At 46.7% G+C, this 18,671-nt stretch overlaps 1 protein-coding gene across 4 annotated transcripts in view; it reads left to right on the top strand.

The window, feature by feature from the left end:
- The window catches only part of LOC149336729 (uncharacterized), a 47,834-nt gene that overhangs the window by 21,183 nt on the left and 7,980 nt on the right, over positions 1-18,671 (top strand). For all 4 annotated transcript variants that reach the window (XM_089553081.1, XM_089553083.1, XM_089553082.1 and 1 more), the window contains exon 4: positions 615-961. In XM_089553081.1, the coding sequence (XP_089409207.1) occupies positions 615-961 (347 nt within the window). The remainder of the gene's footprint in view (positions 1-614; positions 962-18,671) is intronic.

The raw sequence follows: 18,671 nt of genomic DNA on the forward strand, positions 1-18,671 counted from the left end.
GAATAAGAATGGAGTGGGGCGCATATGGCAGGTTCTCTCAGATCATGAATGGCAGCTTACCAATATCCCTCAAGAGAAAAGTATACAACAGCTGTATCTTACCGTTACTCACCTGTGGGACAGAAACGTGGAGGCTAGCAAAGAGGGTTTAGCTCAAGTCAAGGAAAACTCAGCGAGCTATGGAAAGGAAAATGATAGGTGTAATGTTAAGAGATCGAAAGCGGGCGGAGTGGGTGAGGGAACAAACGCGGATTAATGACATCCTAGTCGAAATCAAGAGGAAGAAGTGGGCTTGGGCAGTGCATGTAATGCGAAGGCAAGATAACCGCTGGTCCTGAAGGGTAACTGAGTGGATTCCAAGAGAAGGCAAGCGTTGCAGGGGGCGGCAGAAAGTTAGGTGGGCGGATGAGATTATGAAGTTTTGCGGGGCTACGGTGGCCGTAGCTGGCAAAGGACAGGGTTAATTGCAGAGACATGGGAGAGGCCTTTGTCCTGTGGTGAGCATAGTCAGACTGATGATGATGATGACTGAGGCTACAGCATCGACGTCCATTAGCTAACGTCTAAGTTCACTTCAGCAGCACCAACTACATCCCCTCCGCCTGGTCACGCAGGTACAACCCTGGCCTGAAGAAGGTTGACCTGTCGTTCAACAAGATCGCGTACGTGGGCAACTACGCCTTCTACTACGTGCCCTTCCTGGAGGAGCTGAACCTGCGCAACAACAAGCTCAAGGTGCTCAACAACCACGCGTTCGCCGTGCACGTCAAGCCCAACAACGACATGGTGCTCGACCTGTCGCACAACCAGATCGTGATCATCGCCGACGACGCCTTCCACAACGAGAACTTCAAGGTGCTCAACATGTCCCACAACCGGCTACGCACCTTCAACGAGAAGCACTTCCGACCTCTACTGGTGCGCATGGCCGTCCAGCTAGAGGGAACCATCGACGTCGAAGGTGAGCGAATCGAGCTAAGATAAAAATCAGCGGGTAAACTAAGCTAAACCATAGTAAGAGCTGTGGTTTACCTATAGTAGAGCTCAAGCGTATCTGGTTGGTTCAGCTATATGGCGTAGCTTTTATCCTCCTCTTGCTGCTGCTGTGGCTCTTCCATACTAAATGGCGACGGTAACAGGCTTGCGCTCCGCACTGGTTTTATAGTACAACTAGTATGACGTCACGCCATGCGCCTGGCTGCTGCCACTAGCTCCCAACGGTGACGTCAGGCCTCTGCGACTAGACAACCAGCTTCCGCGCGCGCTCGGACAAGTTTTAGCATCGTCGCTAAAATTTATTCCAGGAGACCCCTCATAATACACAGATCTCACTGTAAGACAACAATGCATTCATTATGGTTACATTGCCAGCCTCTTCACTCTGTTCGCAACTGGACCACGCTGTACAGTTCTGTTTCATGTACTGTCCGCGATGTGGCGCCACTTACGGGAGCGATGGGGCTCTTTCTGGTCATAGTACACACTGAGCATGGGGCTGGTGCGTGGCCGTAGGTAGTTTCAGACGTTCGTGTGACTTTATGAATGTCGCATATGCTTAATCATTCGAACACATGTTTACCTGGTAGAGTACAGTACGGTCCACTCTTAAAGGAAACATGCGATCACGTGGCCTCCCCGCTTTGCGGAGTGCTGCCGCCGAGAATTTTATTTCAAGGTTATTTATTTATTTATTTATTTATTTACCACCACAATATACATGGTGACAGGGTGCCCATAGTGAAAGCGGCCTCTTGGACCGCTTGACTTGGCCATGGACACCCAGCTGCGAACTTTGGCAACAAAACCGTGCCACACTTTCAAACTAAATACAATATTGCAAAAAAATCGCGACAGGTACTTTCCGCAAGAAAAACAAAATGACAAACAAAGCAATGAAGAGTGCAATACAGTCAATTCGGTTCACAGATTCAATGCAGTATCTGTAAATAAAAAAAAATATTCTAAAACCTTTCTGTGTGAGGTGGTTTTTAGGTCAATGTCACTGACACGAAGAGCATTTAGTAGACGCGGTAATATGTTTTCAAGTGTTTGACAGCCATATGTTGTTCTGTATGTTTTAATGTGCCACTGATCGACGTTTCTTGTGTTGTGTACTTTATAGCTTACTTCAATGTTGGAGAGTTCATGAAGGAAGGACGTGTGATTAATAATTTCGCGCTTCAGTGCGTGGCTGAGGCGAAAGGTGTACAATTTAGTTACCGGGAGTATTTTGTATTTATAAAAAAGTTCTTGTGTATGGAATGTTCTAGAAAAATTTTCAATTATTCTGATAAAATTTTTGTGTAATACGAGTAGCTTATTGATGTTTTTTTGCGAAGTTTTTCCCCACACTAAATTACAGTAATTGAGGCGAGCACTAAAGAGTGAATGATATATGGCCAGCAATGCTCTTGTTGGCAGTAGTTGGCGATATCTGCAAATTAAACCAATAATTTGCGACAGTTTGCTGGCAATAAAATAGGCATGGTCATCCCAAGTAATTTTTTCATTAAATAGAACGCCCCAGTGTTATAAATGTAGGTACTATATCTACATGAGCATTATTGAAGCAAATGTCTTTTACAAGTGTAACTTTCTTATTTTTTGCTCTAAAAGTAACTGCTTTTGTTTTCGCGACATTTACCTGTAAACCATTTTTTTTGTCCATTCATATAAATTTGAGAGGGTAGAATTCACTGTATCTATTAAAGTATCTACTTGAGTTCCTGAAAAATATATACTGGTATCGTCAGCATATATTATGTATTTTGCAGGGGCGATTTGCACAATATCATTAATAAAAATATTAAAAAGAAAAGGAACCAGTATGCTTCCCTGGGGAACACCGCGGTGAAGTGATTCTATTTCCGATATATACCCATTATTACTGACAGCTTGTCTGCGATTACTCAAGTAAGACTGTACAAGGGATCCCGCGTGACCTCGGAAACCGTAGCGGTCAAGTTCGCGGATTAGTAATGCATGATTCAACAAATAAATTTGTGGGAGTTATCGGCACAAAACGCATGCGCAGTAAGCATGGCGGCTGCTCTTTCCGCGCATGCGCTTCATGCCGCCTGTTCTCACCGCATCTAGGCAGCAGGCCTTCGTGAAGCGCGGAGGCCATGCGATCGCATGTTCCGTTTAACAATGGACCGTACTGTACATCGTCGCACTGCTGGCATACGCAATAGGCAGATTTTTAAAGCTTCAAATTTATTCAGTAACGCACACAATAATACTGAATACAACAAAATTAGTACAGAAGGGGTCCCATAGTATACGACTCTCGGGGGGACGTCGTAGTGGAAAGCAAGTGCGGCAAAATCATAAACAGTGAAGGGCAGTGCATCAATTAGTTTGCATAAAAATGCAACTTACAAAACAGCAGGAGAAACGATATCTGTGAAAAAAAAACAGAACAAAAAGTATATACAGTAACAACTTTGGTTCATAATACAGACAAAATAAAACTTTAAACAATGGTTACTACTCTTAAGCGGGTGAACTACACAGCGAATGGATTGAATGCTCTTTAATCCGATGGTGAAATGCTCTGTATAAAGAACCGCATCATGCCAATTTGGTCACTCATTTTCAGTGGTATGTTGCTAGTGACGGTGTGCTTCCTCTTCAAATGTACATACGGATCACGCACGAATTAGGACCAACAAAGAGACACTATAAGAAATGGTAGTAGGAAAAGGATTCATTCTTCTGATATGTTTGCCATTGAAATCAAGGAGGGGTTGCATACAGAAGTGAACTGCGCTCGCAGGATGCTACCAAAATGGCATCTGGATAGGGCTTCAGCTTCCTGGTCTTTACTTTGCGGAGATGCTGGAAACACACACGCTTCGTTCGACACGACATGATAATAAGAGACTAGGGGGCGATTAGACTGGGAATCTTTAAGTGGTGGATCAACTACGGCAGAAAGCAAAGCACATACAATTCGTTACAAATGGACAAAGTAGAGAGCACCGAAGGTTGGCCTTGGAGCTCATTACATGGATCTCAATGGTTGTGAATTACTCTACATTCGCTCCTGTAAGCTACTCACGTTTCATTAACGCTGCAACCGTTGCATCATGCGCCACAACACGCTTACAGAAAGCATAAAAGAAAAGCAAATACGAAACGACGCCAAGTTAGAGACCACACAACCGCTGTTTGAAGAAAGGGGAGCTCCGCAGCAAAGGGTTCTATCGGTGTGGTTGATCGCGTGAACCGCGCACACCATGTGTGTGCCACTGCAGAACGCATCCGCATCCGGTCGTGCGGAAACAATGAGCGTGAGGGAGTTCGTGATCGCCGGTGCATGACAAGCGCGGGAGACCCAGTGCCGGCTCCACTGTCTCGCTGCCACAGGCGGCCTTCTTTCAATGCTGCCGCCCGGACGGCGAGTGCCAGTTCCCGGCAGTGAAGGGAAGCCGTGGCGCCCGTCGCTGCGCTGAATCACCCGGCGATTGTACCGGAAGGGGGGGGGGGGGGGGTGCGAGCGTGTTTTCACCGGGGAGGAACCATTCACGTGCGGTGGGGGATGACGACGCGTTGATTAGCGCCTGCAGAGTAGACACTTTCTGAAGGCACAACTTAAGGCTGCAGTGAAGCTCCGCCCACATTGAGGACCGGCGCGTGCTGGTGCTGGCACCAGGAGTGCATCATCAGGTGGTGCCCGCACGCAGTGCGGCAACTTTTGGAATTTGGAGGGGGGGGGGGTCAGTTACTCTTGTCACCGATTGTACATGCATGTTTGCGGGGCAAGGTTTGGAACTTGGAGGGGGGTCAGTTACCCTTGTCACCGATTGTACATGCATGTCACGATTACAGGGTGTTTGCGGCAAGGTTTGGAACTTGGAGGGGGGTCAGATACTCTTGTCACCGATTGTACATGCATGTTTGCGGCAAGATTTGGAACTTGGAGGGGGGTCAGTTACCCTTGTCACCGATTGTACATGCATGTCACCATTACAGGGTGTTTGCGGCAAGGTTTGGAACTTGGAGGGGGGTCGTTACCCTTGTCACCGATTGTACATGCATGTTACCATTACAGGGTGCTTGCGGCAATTTTGGAGCTTGGAGGGGGGTCAGTTACTCTTGTCACCGATTGTACATGCATGTTTGCGGCAAGGTTTGGAACTTGGAGGGGGGTCAGTTACCCTTGTCACCGATTGTACATGCATGTTACCATTACAGGGTGTTTGTGGCAAGGTTTGGAACTTGGAGGGGGGGTCAGTTACTCTTGTCACCGATTGTAAATGCCTGGCACCATTACAGGTTGTTTTACCTCAGACTTTACGCGATTTTTAAAAATAGGGTTTTTGAGTTAGAAGAGCACTTTTTTCAGCATAGTATTGTCAGAGGTGTAGTACATGAGAATACAGCAAAGACGTCTTAAGTAGCAGGCCGGCGAACTAATAATGAGTAGTTAATTTTTTAGCTATTACTTATAATTTCCCGAATTATTGAGAGGCGTATAGCCCATCGTAAGTATTATCCATATCAGCTTTTAGAATTTCGAAAACGCGGTTATCGTCGACGCTGTGGCTCAAAAAATTTTGCCAATTGCGACGAGTTATGAGCACTAGAGAAGTTGCTTTGCCCGCAATCTTCTCGAAAGGGCATCCATTCTGGCTCAATGTAGTCAAAATTTGTTGGGCCATATCGCCGAAGATAACCGCATTTTCGAAATTCTAAAATCTAGTATGGGTATTACTTACTTTGTTTATTTATTTATTTCATTACCCTAAGGGTCCGGCTGGGCATTATATAGGGAGGGAGAGCAGATAACAAAGTTGTACAAGGGTTCACTTCATACATAATATAAATACTGGAAAAACAAGAATGAGAGAAAAAAAGCGTGAATGATTAAAATGGGTCGGTATTATACATCGTGAGCATGGTGCAGTGCGCAGTAAACAAAAAAAAAACGGCGAGCTGCACGCCTCTAAATAATTAGGGAACATGGCAGCAATAGCTGAAAAGTTAACTATTTAATATTAGCTAACCAGTCTGCTATTTAGGACATGTTATCTGTATTCTCATGTACTACACCGCTGACAATGCGGTGCCGAAACAGCGCTCTTCTAACTTAAAAGCCTATTTAAAAAAAAACTGTGTGAAGTCTTAGGTATAACACACTATATACTGATGCACAGGATGTACATGTAAATAAATGTAGGCAGGTTGTATAACCCATAGTCGTGTAAATGTGCAAGCGCTACCAGTACGAATGTTCTTGCGGTTGTACAACGCAGTGCAGGCAGATGAGAAAAAATGTAAATGAACGATTTATTTCTTCCAGTTCCCATTTTTCTCTGGTCTTTGCCCCTCTGGAAATGGTTTGGGACTCACTCAAGATATTGGAAACCCGCGAAAATTAAAAAAAAGAATGCCTATGGGTTGAGTGCTCAGCACGGAGTCGAAGGCCCTTGGTTCTAGTCCCGCACCTTGGGAATAAATTTTTTTTTGCTGATGACGTCAGAGGCTTCCTGGTCACCACTTTATCTCATGGCCCACGCTGACGTCAGGCGAGACAAGGGTGACGTCATCTGAAGTTTTTCAACGGGGACCCCTGCTGCTAGTCAAGAACGCCGGACGCCGGGTTCCATTGCCGATGAGCTATACCTATAATGCTTTCGCATTAAAAAATTTGGAGGAGGCTTAAAGGGTCAGTCTACTGAATTTTATCGGCCATATTTTCTTTGCGGCAATCGATAGTTCTTTTCCGAAATTACCGTTTAGCCAGGTGTGGTGCCAAGAAGTCGGGTAGAACATTTTAAAGTAGAATTTATTGGTGTGGGAACACACCTGTATGAGATGGTAGACTCATCTGGCAACCATGAAAATACATACCTGGTAGCAGTTTATAAAGTGCAATTTTCAAGCGCTGAGATGATTAAAAGATACTGGTGAACAGCGCAAAAAAGGCGGGACAACGACAAGACAAGCGCTGACTATCAACTGGGTTTATTGAAGGACGGAAGGGTATATATACAAAAACATAACACAAAGAAGTAAAAGGGCCGTGAAAATCAAAACCTATGTCACATGGGAATTGATGTAAGCTAATTCCTTGTTGCTAAGTGCCACGGAAGGACTGCTGATGCATTCGTCACCTTGCCTGTGGATGTAATGCGCTTCCATTATTTCGCGCGTGAGCTTATCATTATGGGGGAACAGAACTTCGGTTTTCTTGTACTCCGGTGCGCACTTGCACTTTTTGCAGCGGAACTTTGTGCGCGGAAGCCCGCCGTCTTGTTCCGATTTCCTTTCTTGCTCCCTTTCATGATGGCATTTGCACTTTTCACAATGAGCGGCAACGTGGCTAAGAGGTCACTTTTCCTTGTGTTTTCATGCTCCATGAGCCTTTTCTTTACGCATCTGCCGTTCTGCCCGACGTAAACAGCACCGCAAGAGAAGGGAATTTGGTACACCACGTTTTCTGCACATGGTACAGAGGGTGAAACTTGGCGTACCTGGCAGCCTTCCTTCTTCTCTTCCTTAGCCTGTGCAACCTGCTTGCACATGGAGCTCAGTTTGTGGGGAACAGAAAACACAACATCGACATCATACCTGCCGGCAACCTTCTTGAGACCGTGAGACAAGCCGTGCGTGTAAGGAACCACCGCTGGTCTTTTCACCTTCTTGCCTTCATTGGGTGGGCCATTTTTTACAAATTTTATGAGCTTTTCGGAAGCCCTGGAAATTATTTAATCCGGATAACCATTTGCGCGTAATGCAGATTACAATGCAGGTTTGCAGATTACGCGCAAATGGTTATCCGGATGAAATAATTTCCAGGGCTTCCGAAAAGCTCATAAAATTTGTAAAAAATGGCCCACCCAATGAAGGCAAGAAGGTGAAAAGACCAGCGGTGGTTCCTTACACGCACGGTTTGTCTCACGGTCTCAAGAAGGTTGCCGGCAGGTATGATGTCGATGTTGTGTTTTCTGCTCCCCACAAACTGAGCTCCATGTGCAAGCAGGTTGCACAGGCTAAGGAAGAGAAGAAGGAAGGCTGCCAGGTACGCCATGTTTCACCCTCTGTACCATGTGCAGAAAACGTGGTGTACAAAATTCCCTTCTCTTGCGGTGCTGTTTACGTCGGGCAGACCGGCAGATGCGTAAACAAAAGGCTCATGGAGCATGAAAACACAAGGAAAAGTGACCCTCTTAGCCACGTTGCCGCTCATTGTGAAAAGTGCAAATGCCATCATGAAAGGGAGCAAGAATTCATAATTCATAATCATATTTCAGAATTCTTGGAGAAATATAATATACTTACGAAGCATCAACATGGTTTCCGAAAAGGCTACTCTACAAATACCCAATTGGTTCTAACAGTGCATGACTTTGCTAAAGCAATTAACAATGGAAAACAAATAGACGCTGTTTTTATGGATTTTTCAAAGGCTTTCGACAAGGTGTCTCATAAAAAGTTACTTCACAAATTAAGCGCAATACTGAAAAATTCTCAACTAATTAACTGGCTTGCGGCTTATCTTGAGAACAGAGAACAATTTGTTGTTTTTAATGACCACCATTCAGAACGACTTTCAGTTGGCTCTGGCGTCCCGCAGGGCTCGGTGCTTGGGCCTCTTTTGTTTCTTTTGTTTATTAATGATGTACTGCATGATATTCCCGTTAAGGTTAAACTTTATGCTGACGACTGTGTGTTGTACTCGGAAATAGAGAACGCCGCTGACCAGGAACTGCTGAACAATACCTTAGGACAAGTTGTTGCCTGGTGCAAAGCTTGGCAAATGTCAATTAATTTTCAAAAAACTGTTTTTATGACCATTACACGCAAGAAGCACAAGCTTAAATATCCATATGCTACTAACGACATATTTCTCTCCGAAGTAACACACTACAAGTATCTAGGACTCTGGATCACTAATGATCTCACTTGGACTAAGCACCTTGAATATGTAGTAGCTAATGCTAACCGCAAATTATTCTTCTTGAGGAGGGCTTTGAGACTTTCCACCCCTTCTGTCCGTCTGCTCGCATACAAAAGTGTAATTCTGCCGATACTAGATTATGCATGTGTAATTTGGGACCCTTTCACCAAGACTAACATCACCAAGATGGAAATGGTGCAAAGAAAAGCAGTTCGCTTCATATATAATAGCTTTGGACGTACATCAGTAACCGAACTACTAATGAAAGCAAACCTGCCACCATTAACGCAAAGAAACCGTGTATCACGACTAAAATTCCTCTTTCAACTTATTAACGGTCATTATAAAACCGACCTCACGGGAATAATTAGTTTTTCATCTGGGTATTCTACAAGGCAGAGACACAGTCGCACAATAACCGCCTTTAGCACCCATAATAACTGTTTTAAGTATTCTTTCTTTCCCCGAACAGTAACTGAATGGAATCTACTAACCAATGATCAAATTTCAAAATCATCACTGTCGGCATTTGTTTTAGGTATTGTTTAGAAACGTGTTGTCTTTAACTGTTTATACGCTCCATGGATCTAATTTGTATTATATGCTTTGTCTGTGTTATTGTTTTCATTATGTATTTATTGTATCCCACCCTGCTAAAATCCCCAAAGGGGATTGCAGTATTGATAAATAAAATAAATAAATAAAATAAATAAGAAAGGAAATCGGAACAAGACGGCGGGCTTCCGCGCACAAAGTTCCGCTGCAAAAAGTGCAAGTGCGCACCGGAGTACAAGAAAACCAAAGTTCTGTTCCCCCATAAAGATAAGCTCACGCGCGAAATAATGGAAGCGCATCACATCCACAGGCAAGGTGACGAATGCATCAGCAGTCCTTCCGTGGCACTTAGCAACAAGGAATTAGCTTACATCACTTCACATGTGACATAGGTTTTGATTTTCACGGCCCTTTTACTTCTTTGTGTTATGTTTTTGTATATATACCCTTCCGTCCTTCATTAAACCCAGTTGATAGTCAGCGCTTGTCTTGTCGTTGTCCCGCCTTTTTTGCACTGTTCACCAGTATGAATGCAGACCAACTCGCCCAGACCTCAGCCTTACTAAATGAAGAAATTGGCACTGAAAGGACATTGGTTATTTATGACGGAGTTATTAGAAGCCATATTTTGTCATTAATAAAATAGAGTAACGTGAGCACCATGACCGTGCGAGGGTGCGGCAATCGATCCAATCCAAGACGAAGGGGCGTCGCGGTGCACATGGTATCTTGTTTGACAGGCAGTATGTCAAGCTTGCAGAATCTGAGCTTAGTTGAAAATAGAATACTGTCAAGGATGAACGAACAAAACTTTAACCCATATGAGTCAACTTCACGGTGGAAGATATTATTCCACCGTGGTCAATTTCGAATAAACGCGGTCGCGACAGCCGTAGTGATGACGAGCGTAACGACGATGCCGACGATTTCCGCGGCGTGGCGGCAAACATGGCGGCGCCCCTCGAAGCCGGACCTCTCGCTTCGGACTGAATTCTCGTTGCTGCTGCCTTTTTCAGAGCGTTCACTGGCCATAAATGGATCATCGGTCTTTCGCTTCGTCTCACCTCGCCTATAAGAAAACGTATAAGTGATAAATTTGCTTTATTTTTCTAATTAGAGTGACGATTCTGCCGCTTCTAGTCTTAACAGGAGAGTCGGTTTGTTTACAGTAATCGTTCCCGTCCTGACAACCAGATGACGCCACCATAGGCTGAGTTTATTTTCGTCTCTGCTAGCATACGCTGAACTAAAAGTGGGAATGCGCCTTCGTTTAGCGTACGTATAACTATAAATATTCATGTGATTTACAAAAAAAGCGAGCGGTACGCCTTATACAGTTTACTAGAACAAGACGCACGTTTCTGTGACACTGGGGAATACTAACGGTGTGCAGTATATTCACTTATGCTTCTACAAAAAACGTCTACTACCTGCTGCAACAAAATGACATTTGGGGTCGCCACCATGCATTTTTACGTGACTTTTAACGCCAGATTAAAATATAAATTCCTGCCTAAACCGGGCGGAGTTCCCTTGCTATTGACGTTATTGGGTGCCAACTACCAGAATATGCCATTGTTTGTACACTCATCTCCGTGAGTTTAAGCTTCACCTTTGAGAGTAGAATGCGACAGTTTTATCGGCTCCTCCCGAAAGGGTAACTTGAGTCTCAAGATGATGGTGGTTGGCGCCACCACGGACCCTTAGCCCCACACCAAAGCTGCCGTTCGAACCGCGGCGATAGGTTTTAAGGCGAAGGGTAGAAACCATGAACGGTGGCGGTAAGGGCCATGGTCAAGCTCCGGCCGACGGGCTCCCCGTTTATTTACCAGTCGGGGGGCTCCGGGACCTTGCTGTGAATAAGACGGTGAAACACGGACCACATTTTAGAAACCGTCAGCATACCGATATCGCATGAGTACTTCTTCTTCCGAAAAACCTGATCGGTCCCTGAAAAGGAACCGCACCGATGAAAGCTTCACCAAACCCTACCTGACTGCTGCTGCTGCTGCTGATGATGATGACGATGCATTTTTATGGCGCAAGGGCACCTGTTGCCAAAGACCGCCATGGCACAAGGCATTTCCTACTACTCAAGGTGTGGTCAAAGACCCATTTCCCAAGCATTTATTTTACCCTAAAGAAGCCGAGCACTAGGGGGGGGGGGAAAGCTTGTACCCATTGTATCACCGGTGGGTACCCGGCAGCACTGGGGATCGAACCTCGCACCTCCCTCATTGCAACCACTTTACTCATTTCCTGGTTATTCACTTTCTCGTAGATAACGACCCAGTTGTTGCAATGTCCGTTTTTGTTATCCTAGAACCCCCTGAGAAAATTATTGGAAAAAAATATGAAACAAAAAACTTTCATCTAGTGACCTTCTAATTGAAGTCTCCCAGAAAGATCACTCTGACATCCTTCGTAGGCATAAGCAGTTCTGTCACTTCCTGGTGCCCATCATTACCCCCCCCCCCCCCTCCCCCCGCCCCGCAACCTGAACACAGTAAAAGGTGTCATATCAGAAGATCTGATCTGTGAAACCGTCTCTGAACTCCTAGAAGGCTTCCGAGATCAAGTTGTCATTGTCTTTCACTATATTACCAAAGGTGGAACGGTGACGAGATGGTGACACCCCATATCGTCACAACATTTGAGAGGTACCGTATACCTGGCGCTGCGAAAGCAGGATTCGTCCACTGTAAAGTCTGTCCTTATATCCCAAACCTGAGAAGATGCTTCAACTGACAAAAGTACGACACGGATCCAAAACATATCTGTAAGGGATCGGTAGCGTTCGCGGGGGTCATTGGAACGCGGCTGGGGGCACTCAAAGCGGAGCGTCTCCTTTCTTGGAACGCGGCCGCTCGCGAACGCGCCGGGAAGTACGGGTGTCCACCCGCCCCGCGGAACCGATTCGCGCACGTTCTGGCACGAATGTGTATTTGTGTTTTTAAGCATGAAATGCTTTTAGCCCCCGTTGTCGGCAGTGTGGTGACGTCGCGCCGAGACCGAGATCCACTCATCCGGGCACTGAATTCCAGTCATCCGGGCTCTGAAACGAGAACATCCGGGCACCGTACGAGACAACGAGAATTAACGAGACTCTGTAAGCCCTCCTACGCGTCCGGCATGCAAGCGCCGGTTGGTCTCCAAAGGAGTCACAAAAAATAACTACTGCCAGTGCCTTCTCAATGTTTATCAAGATATCAGTGGAGCTGTGGGTTTGATAATGCACGGAATTATAATTTCCGATTTCTGATAACGCGTGCAAAGAGCACATAAATGCCACGATACACTTGGTTGTCGTACGTGATCTCTTAGGGGCTTCGCGCATCGAAGCAAAGCCGCGCAGGCGGACAGGGGCCCGGGGGAGAAGCGCTGCGTTCAAAGGGCAAGGCATCGCGCCGAACGGGTGGTGGCGTTCCTCCCTTCCTTTACGGTGCGGTTCGGGTGTCCACCGAGATGGCAGAGAATTACTCCGCCATTTCCTTTCCTCAAAAAACCTTGCGTTCAAATGGCAAGGCATCGCGCTGAACGGGTGGTGGCGTTCCTCCCTTCCTGTACGGTGCGGTTCGGGTGTCCACCGAGATGACATTAGGCCCGTAAACATTTCATGCTTACCCTACTCTCGGTTACGGGAGAGGCAGAGATTTTTAAGCATGAAATGCTTTTAGCCCCCGTTGTCGGCAGTGTGGTGACGTCACGCCGAGAACGCGAGCCATCATCCGGGCACTGAAATCCACTCATCCGGGCACTGAATTCCAGTCATCCGGGCTCTGAAACGAGAACATCCGGGCACCGTACGAGACTTAACGAGATTTAACGAGACTCTCTAAGCCCTCCTACGCGACCGGCATGCAAGGGCCGGTTGGTCTCCAAAGGAGTCACAAAAAATAACTGCTGCCAGTGCCTTCTCAATGTTTAGCAAGATATCAGAAGCTGTGCGTTTGATAATACACGGAATTATAATTTCCGATTTCTAATAACGCGTGCAAAAAGCCCATAAATGCCACGATACACTTCGTTGTCATACGTGATCTCTTAGGGGCTTCGCGCATCGAAGCAAAACCGCACAGGGGCCCGGGGGAGACGCGCTGCGTTCAAAGGGCAAGGCATCGCGCCGAACGGGTGGTGGCGTTCCTCCCTTCCATTACGGTGTGGTTTGGGTGTCCACCGAGATGGCAGAGAATTACTGCGCCATTTCCTTTCCTCAAAAAACCTTGCGTTCAAATGGCAAGGCATCGCGCTGAACGGGTGGTGGCGTTCCTCCCTTCCTTGACGGTGCGGTTCGGGTGTCCACCGAGATGACATTAGGCCCGTAAACATTTCATGCTTACTCTACTCTCGGTTACGGGAGAGGCAGAGATTTTTATTTTTATTTTGTGGTGGAGAGAACGTTCTACTCCGCACATGCTGGCACGACCGTGCGTTTGTTTTTCTGGAAAGGGTGTTACCCTACGGTAGTTGGAGGGCTGACCATGCTCTCGATTAGCCAATGATATGAAGAATGTAGAATGATTGGGTGCTACGGAATGTGGGTCGGACATTTAGGGCTCTAAAACTGGGCCCCGGAGCCGGAAGCGGGGTTCTGAGCTAAGGTGAGATATGCTACGCCGAGTAGGGGCCTCCCCTAGTATTAGCCAGTTCCGCCTTTTGGTTGTTTGTCTCTTTACCGTTGTATCTAACTTTTATATTCTGTAAATATTTGTATATAAATCTTCAGTTATTGCCTTTTTTATCCCTGCATCTCAACTGATCAACTGATCACAAGACCGTCTCTGACGGGGCACCCCTGGTGCAAAGATCAAGCTTCAGTCTTCGAGTTATACCAACCGTCTCTGGCGGGGCACCTCTGGTGCAAGGGAAGAAAAGAACCTGTGAAACTTTACTATATCATCGAAAGCTCACCTGTCCGAAGTGCGGGGCCCATAAGCACCAAACTGATAACTGCAGTGCCGCTCCGTAGGCAGAATATCCGAACTGTCACGGGCCACACGGCGCGTATTCACGAACATGGCATGCATTCCAGAACGAGAAGAATGTAAATCAGATCAAGGTAACAGGAAACATAACAATCTTTGAAGTTCGGAAGGAGGTCTCGCTTCTCTCCGGAAGATCTTACGCCCACGCAGCGCGCCAGGGGGCCAGGCGGCGTCTCGTCACGGTGGGCACGCAACACAGCATCGCTGATGCGCGCCCATGTCGGCCCCCAACCAACCTTCACCAACCTTTCGTATCCCAGAGGTCAACTTTTCACAGACCTCTGGGAAAACACAGGCAAGCGAGAGGGAGTCTCTCCCTCTTGACAAATCCACATCTGCTTCTACGTCTCCAGCGAAAGCAGTGGAGATGACACCGAGGGAGTCCCCGAAAGAGAGGCGGAGATTCCTGGACGGCCTTATACCGAAAAGACATCTGCCATTTAAGCCGCCTGATAAAGGCGGCGATACCTGAATAACACCTGCTAGTCTTCGCTTCCTCAGTAGGCTGTCGAGAGCATTATCCACTGGGACTGCCGAGGGCTACTAAGGAACCTGGACGACATATGTGAAATACTCACGCAGTATAAACCACACATACTTTGCCTACAGGAAACGCACTTAAACCCAACAAAAACTTTCTCGGGAAATATATAGTACGCCGGAAGGACAGTCAAGGCTGTGCCCACTCATCAGGAGGCGTTGCTATTGTGGCTCAGAATTCAATTCCCTCTTAACTGGTTTAGATGCAGTGGCAATACGAGCCCAAACTTTTGGCAGATTAATAACTGTATGTACCCTGTATATCCCACCAGATCATCACCTGCCACCGCGGTGGCTCATTGGTTATGGTGCTCGGCTGCTGACCCGAAAGACGCTTGTTCGATCCCGGCCGCGGCGGCTGAATTTCTTTGGAGGAGAAATTTCAGAGGCCCGTGTACTGTGCGATGTCAGTGCTCGTTAAAGAACCCCAGGTGGTCGAAATTTCTGGAGCCCTCCACTAGGGCGTCTCTCATAGCCTGAGTCGCTTTGGGACGTTAGACCCCATAAACCAACCAGATCATCACCTGTCCATTGACGAACTTGAAAAACTTATTGACCTGCTTCCGGAGTCCTTCCTATTGGTTGGCGATTTTAAAGCACTCCACCCATTGCGGAGACGTACAGTGGTGAGCAGCCTTGTCTAGAGCGCTTGAGCAGTGCGCACTTGGTAACAAAAACCGAAATTAGAGAGCAGCCCCTGATTACAGGGCAAAGTTTTTAGTGCCTGCTTTGTTTACGAGGCTATCTGGCGCTACTTCCGTGCAAGCGTTGCAGCTGGACCCTAGAGGCTGCCACAAAATCTGGATTTGTTTGCGAGAAAGTGCACCGCCCGAGCGCTCTAGACAAGGCTGCTAACCACTGTACTAGAACCGATTCTCGAGGAGCGATAATTGAAACATTCATATTCTCGTCTTGCTCATGCTTATTCTGTAGAAGAGAACCAACACACTTTAATGCACCACGCAACTCAAACTAAGCTATAGACCTTGCTATTGGCTCTGCATTACTCTTGGCAGCTACTGAGTGGGCGGTTTTTCGTAACCTTTATTGAAGTGACCGCTTGCCCATTTCTTTAAAATGAATAGAAAATATAAATCTGAAGGTAAATAATCCTAGGAAGTTTAAGGAACAGGTTGCTGACCAGAAGTTCTTCTCGAACTTCTCTGCATTGCTCTGTTCACGAATTAGAGACCTAAGCATAGATGAACCTCAACCCTTGATCACACATCATATTATAGATGCTGCACAGAAATCCATTCCACAGACATAAGGCAAATTGCAAAGCCAACGAAAACCACTACAGAATGCACACTGCAAGAAAGCTCGTCAGAACCAGAATGATGCTGGTCAAATTTCAGCCGTTATCCTACGGTGGACAACTTAATAAAGCAAGCTAAAGCAAATGGAAGGCGTACTCGATGTATATCCAAACGGGAAAGTTTGCAGTCGTTTCTCTCCTCTGTAAAGCACCCGTCGCGGTGGCTGCGTGATTAGCGCGCTCGGCTACTGAGCCGGAGTACCCGGTTTCGATGCCGACCGCGGCAGCCGTATTTCGATGGGGAGAAACGGAAAAGGGCGCCCGTGTGCTGTGCGATGTCAGTGGCCGTTAAAGATCCCCAGGTGGTCGAAATTATTCCGGAGACCTCCACTACGGCACCTCTTTCTCTCTTTCTTCTTTCACTCCCACCTTCCTCCCTTCCCTTACGTCGCGGTTGAGGTGTCTGCCGATATATGTGAGACAGATACCGCGCCATTTCCTTTCCTCAAAAATAAACCAGTTTATAAGCCACGTTGTTGTTGTTGTTGTGACTGAGAGAAGGATGAAAAGGAAATTGCACGGGCCTGCCTACTGGCTCGAGCCAAGCCACCACCGCTGCCACGTGCATATAGAGGAGAGTTAAAAGATCAGAGGAAAGAGAAAAAGGAAAGAAAAGACGCGCGTCGCAGCAACAACTGCGTCCGCCGGAGCGGACGCTGCTGAAAAAAACAGCTAAGCGGCCGAAGCCGCGCTCGCCGAAGCGAGGACAGATACCTCTATAAGCCACATTGCAGCGAAAAGCTGTTATATAGTAGTAGCGCCGAAGTCCGTCGTCGTCGCTCTTCGACAGATGGCAAAACTAAGAATAGAAAGACAGCGCAGAAACACGTTATTCGTTGTATGGAGTGTTGGTTTTGATAAGAAATTTTTTGCTGGATGTGGAAGGCAGGTTTAGTGACTGCTGCGCAGAAGCGTCTCTCAGAATTCTGCGAGTGAAATGGCTAAAATTATTCTCGCAGCCTTCACGTATTTCTGCGCTGATCACGAGCGCATGTTATAGGAAATGGCTGAAATGACGTCTCCTTCGGACTGTTCCTGGACTGGTGCGCCGCCTTCTTTGTCGTGCACGAAGGTCGGCTGGTTATGCCGGCGCTGCGGTACCGACCCCCCGCTCTCTTTACCGACTATGCTATTTTGTTCGAGGATGGTGGTGTATAATTTTGTAAGAGCAAATCACCCTGAAAAAGATCCTTGCCCCCCATCCCGCGCATCGCTGGCCTCGGGAGGCTGATTCTTCTTTGTTCAGTGTTCGTTCTATGCACTATAGGCTGTAATTTGCGATATGTACGGTGTGTTAAAATAAGGTCATGGTGTTTCTGGGTGGCCACCCACTTTGTATACATTTGTTTTGCCCTCAGTCATGAGTGTGTTTCCAATGTTTTGTTTGTTTGCACTGTTCAATAAACTTCCCTTTTACTGTGTGCATCGTTAGCAGCTGTTAAAAATATGCGTAACTAGTTGTGACAGGAGGCCAGCCACCGATACCTTGCGACTGTCTGAAAATGCCCGTTGGCGTTGGAAAAAAAAAAAATCAGAGGGGGGGGGCACTTTGTTGGCCTAAAAAAGTGCGGGAGGCGAAAGCCTTAAGCGTAGTGTTGCTGCTTGTGTCACTGATGTGGAGTTAAGATGTGATGCTTCGCCTCTAAGAGTGGAACGCGACAGCGTCTTGCAACGCTGCCAGGGAGTCCACAGAACGCCATCGCCCATTCGGTTCTACGCCTCGCTCGACGGTAAATTGGTTTTTGAGGAAAGGAAATGTATCTCTCTCGCATATCTCGGTGGACACCTGTACCTCGCCGTAACGGGAAGGGAGGAAGATGGGAGTGAACGAAGACGCCGTATTAGCTAGACGCGCCTTCGTTCATTCCAAACCATCGAGCTGGCATGGCTTAGTGGTAAGTGTGCTCGTCTCGCACTCCCGAGACCCTGGTTCGATTCCCCAACTCGACCAATTTCCTACTCGGTTTTATTTATTTATGTGGTCTGACTAGAAAGTTTAATTAGGCTAATTGGTCTTTACCATTGTTCTAATGCCATGCATCATGTCCTGTCGCTCACCTGTCAAGGGATGGAACTCTCTAGAATGTTCGACACAATGTCTATGAAATGTCTATTAATGATGGTTAATGATAGTTAAGCATGACTTGCACATTTCGTGATTCTAGTTAACGTATGGTTAGCGATAGTTAACGTGACCTTAACTAGTACACTGATTAATTAGTGTTAGTTAAGGTACAGGCGCAGTGAAGTCCCACATGCCACTTCTTAACTACTACTAATTACCAATTAGTTATTTAGTCATTAAGCAGAATGATATAATCATGAAATCCCTTTATATCATGTTGCGATGTCTTTCGATTGCACC

This window comes from Amblyomma mixtum, chromosome 7 (assembly GCF_055824585.1).
Source record: "Amblyomma mixtum isolate Tamu chromosome 7, ASM5582458v1, whole genome shotgun sequence".
In the NCBI taxonomy this organism is placed as follows: Eukaryota; Metazoa; Arthropoda; class Arachnida; order Ixodida; family Ixodidae; genus Amblyomma; species Amblyomma mixtum.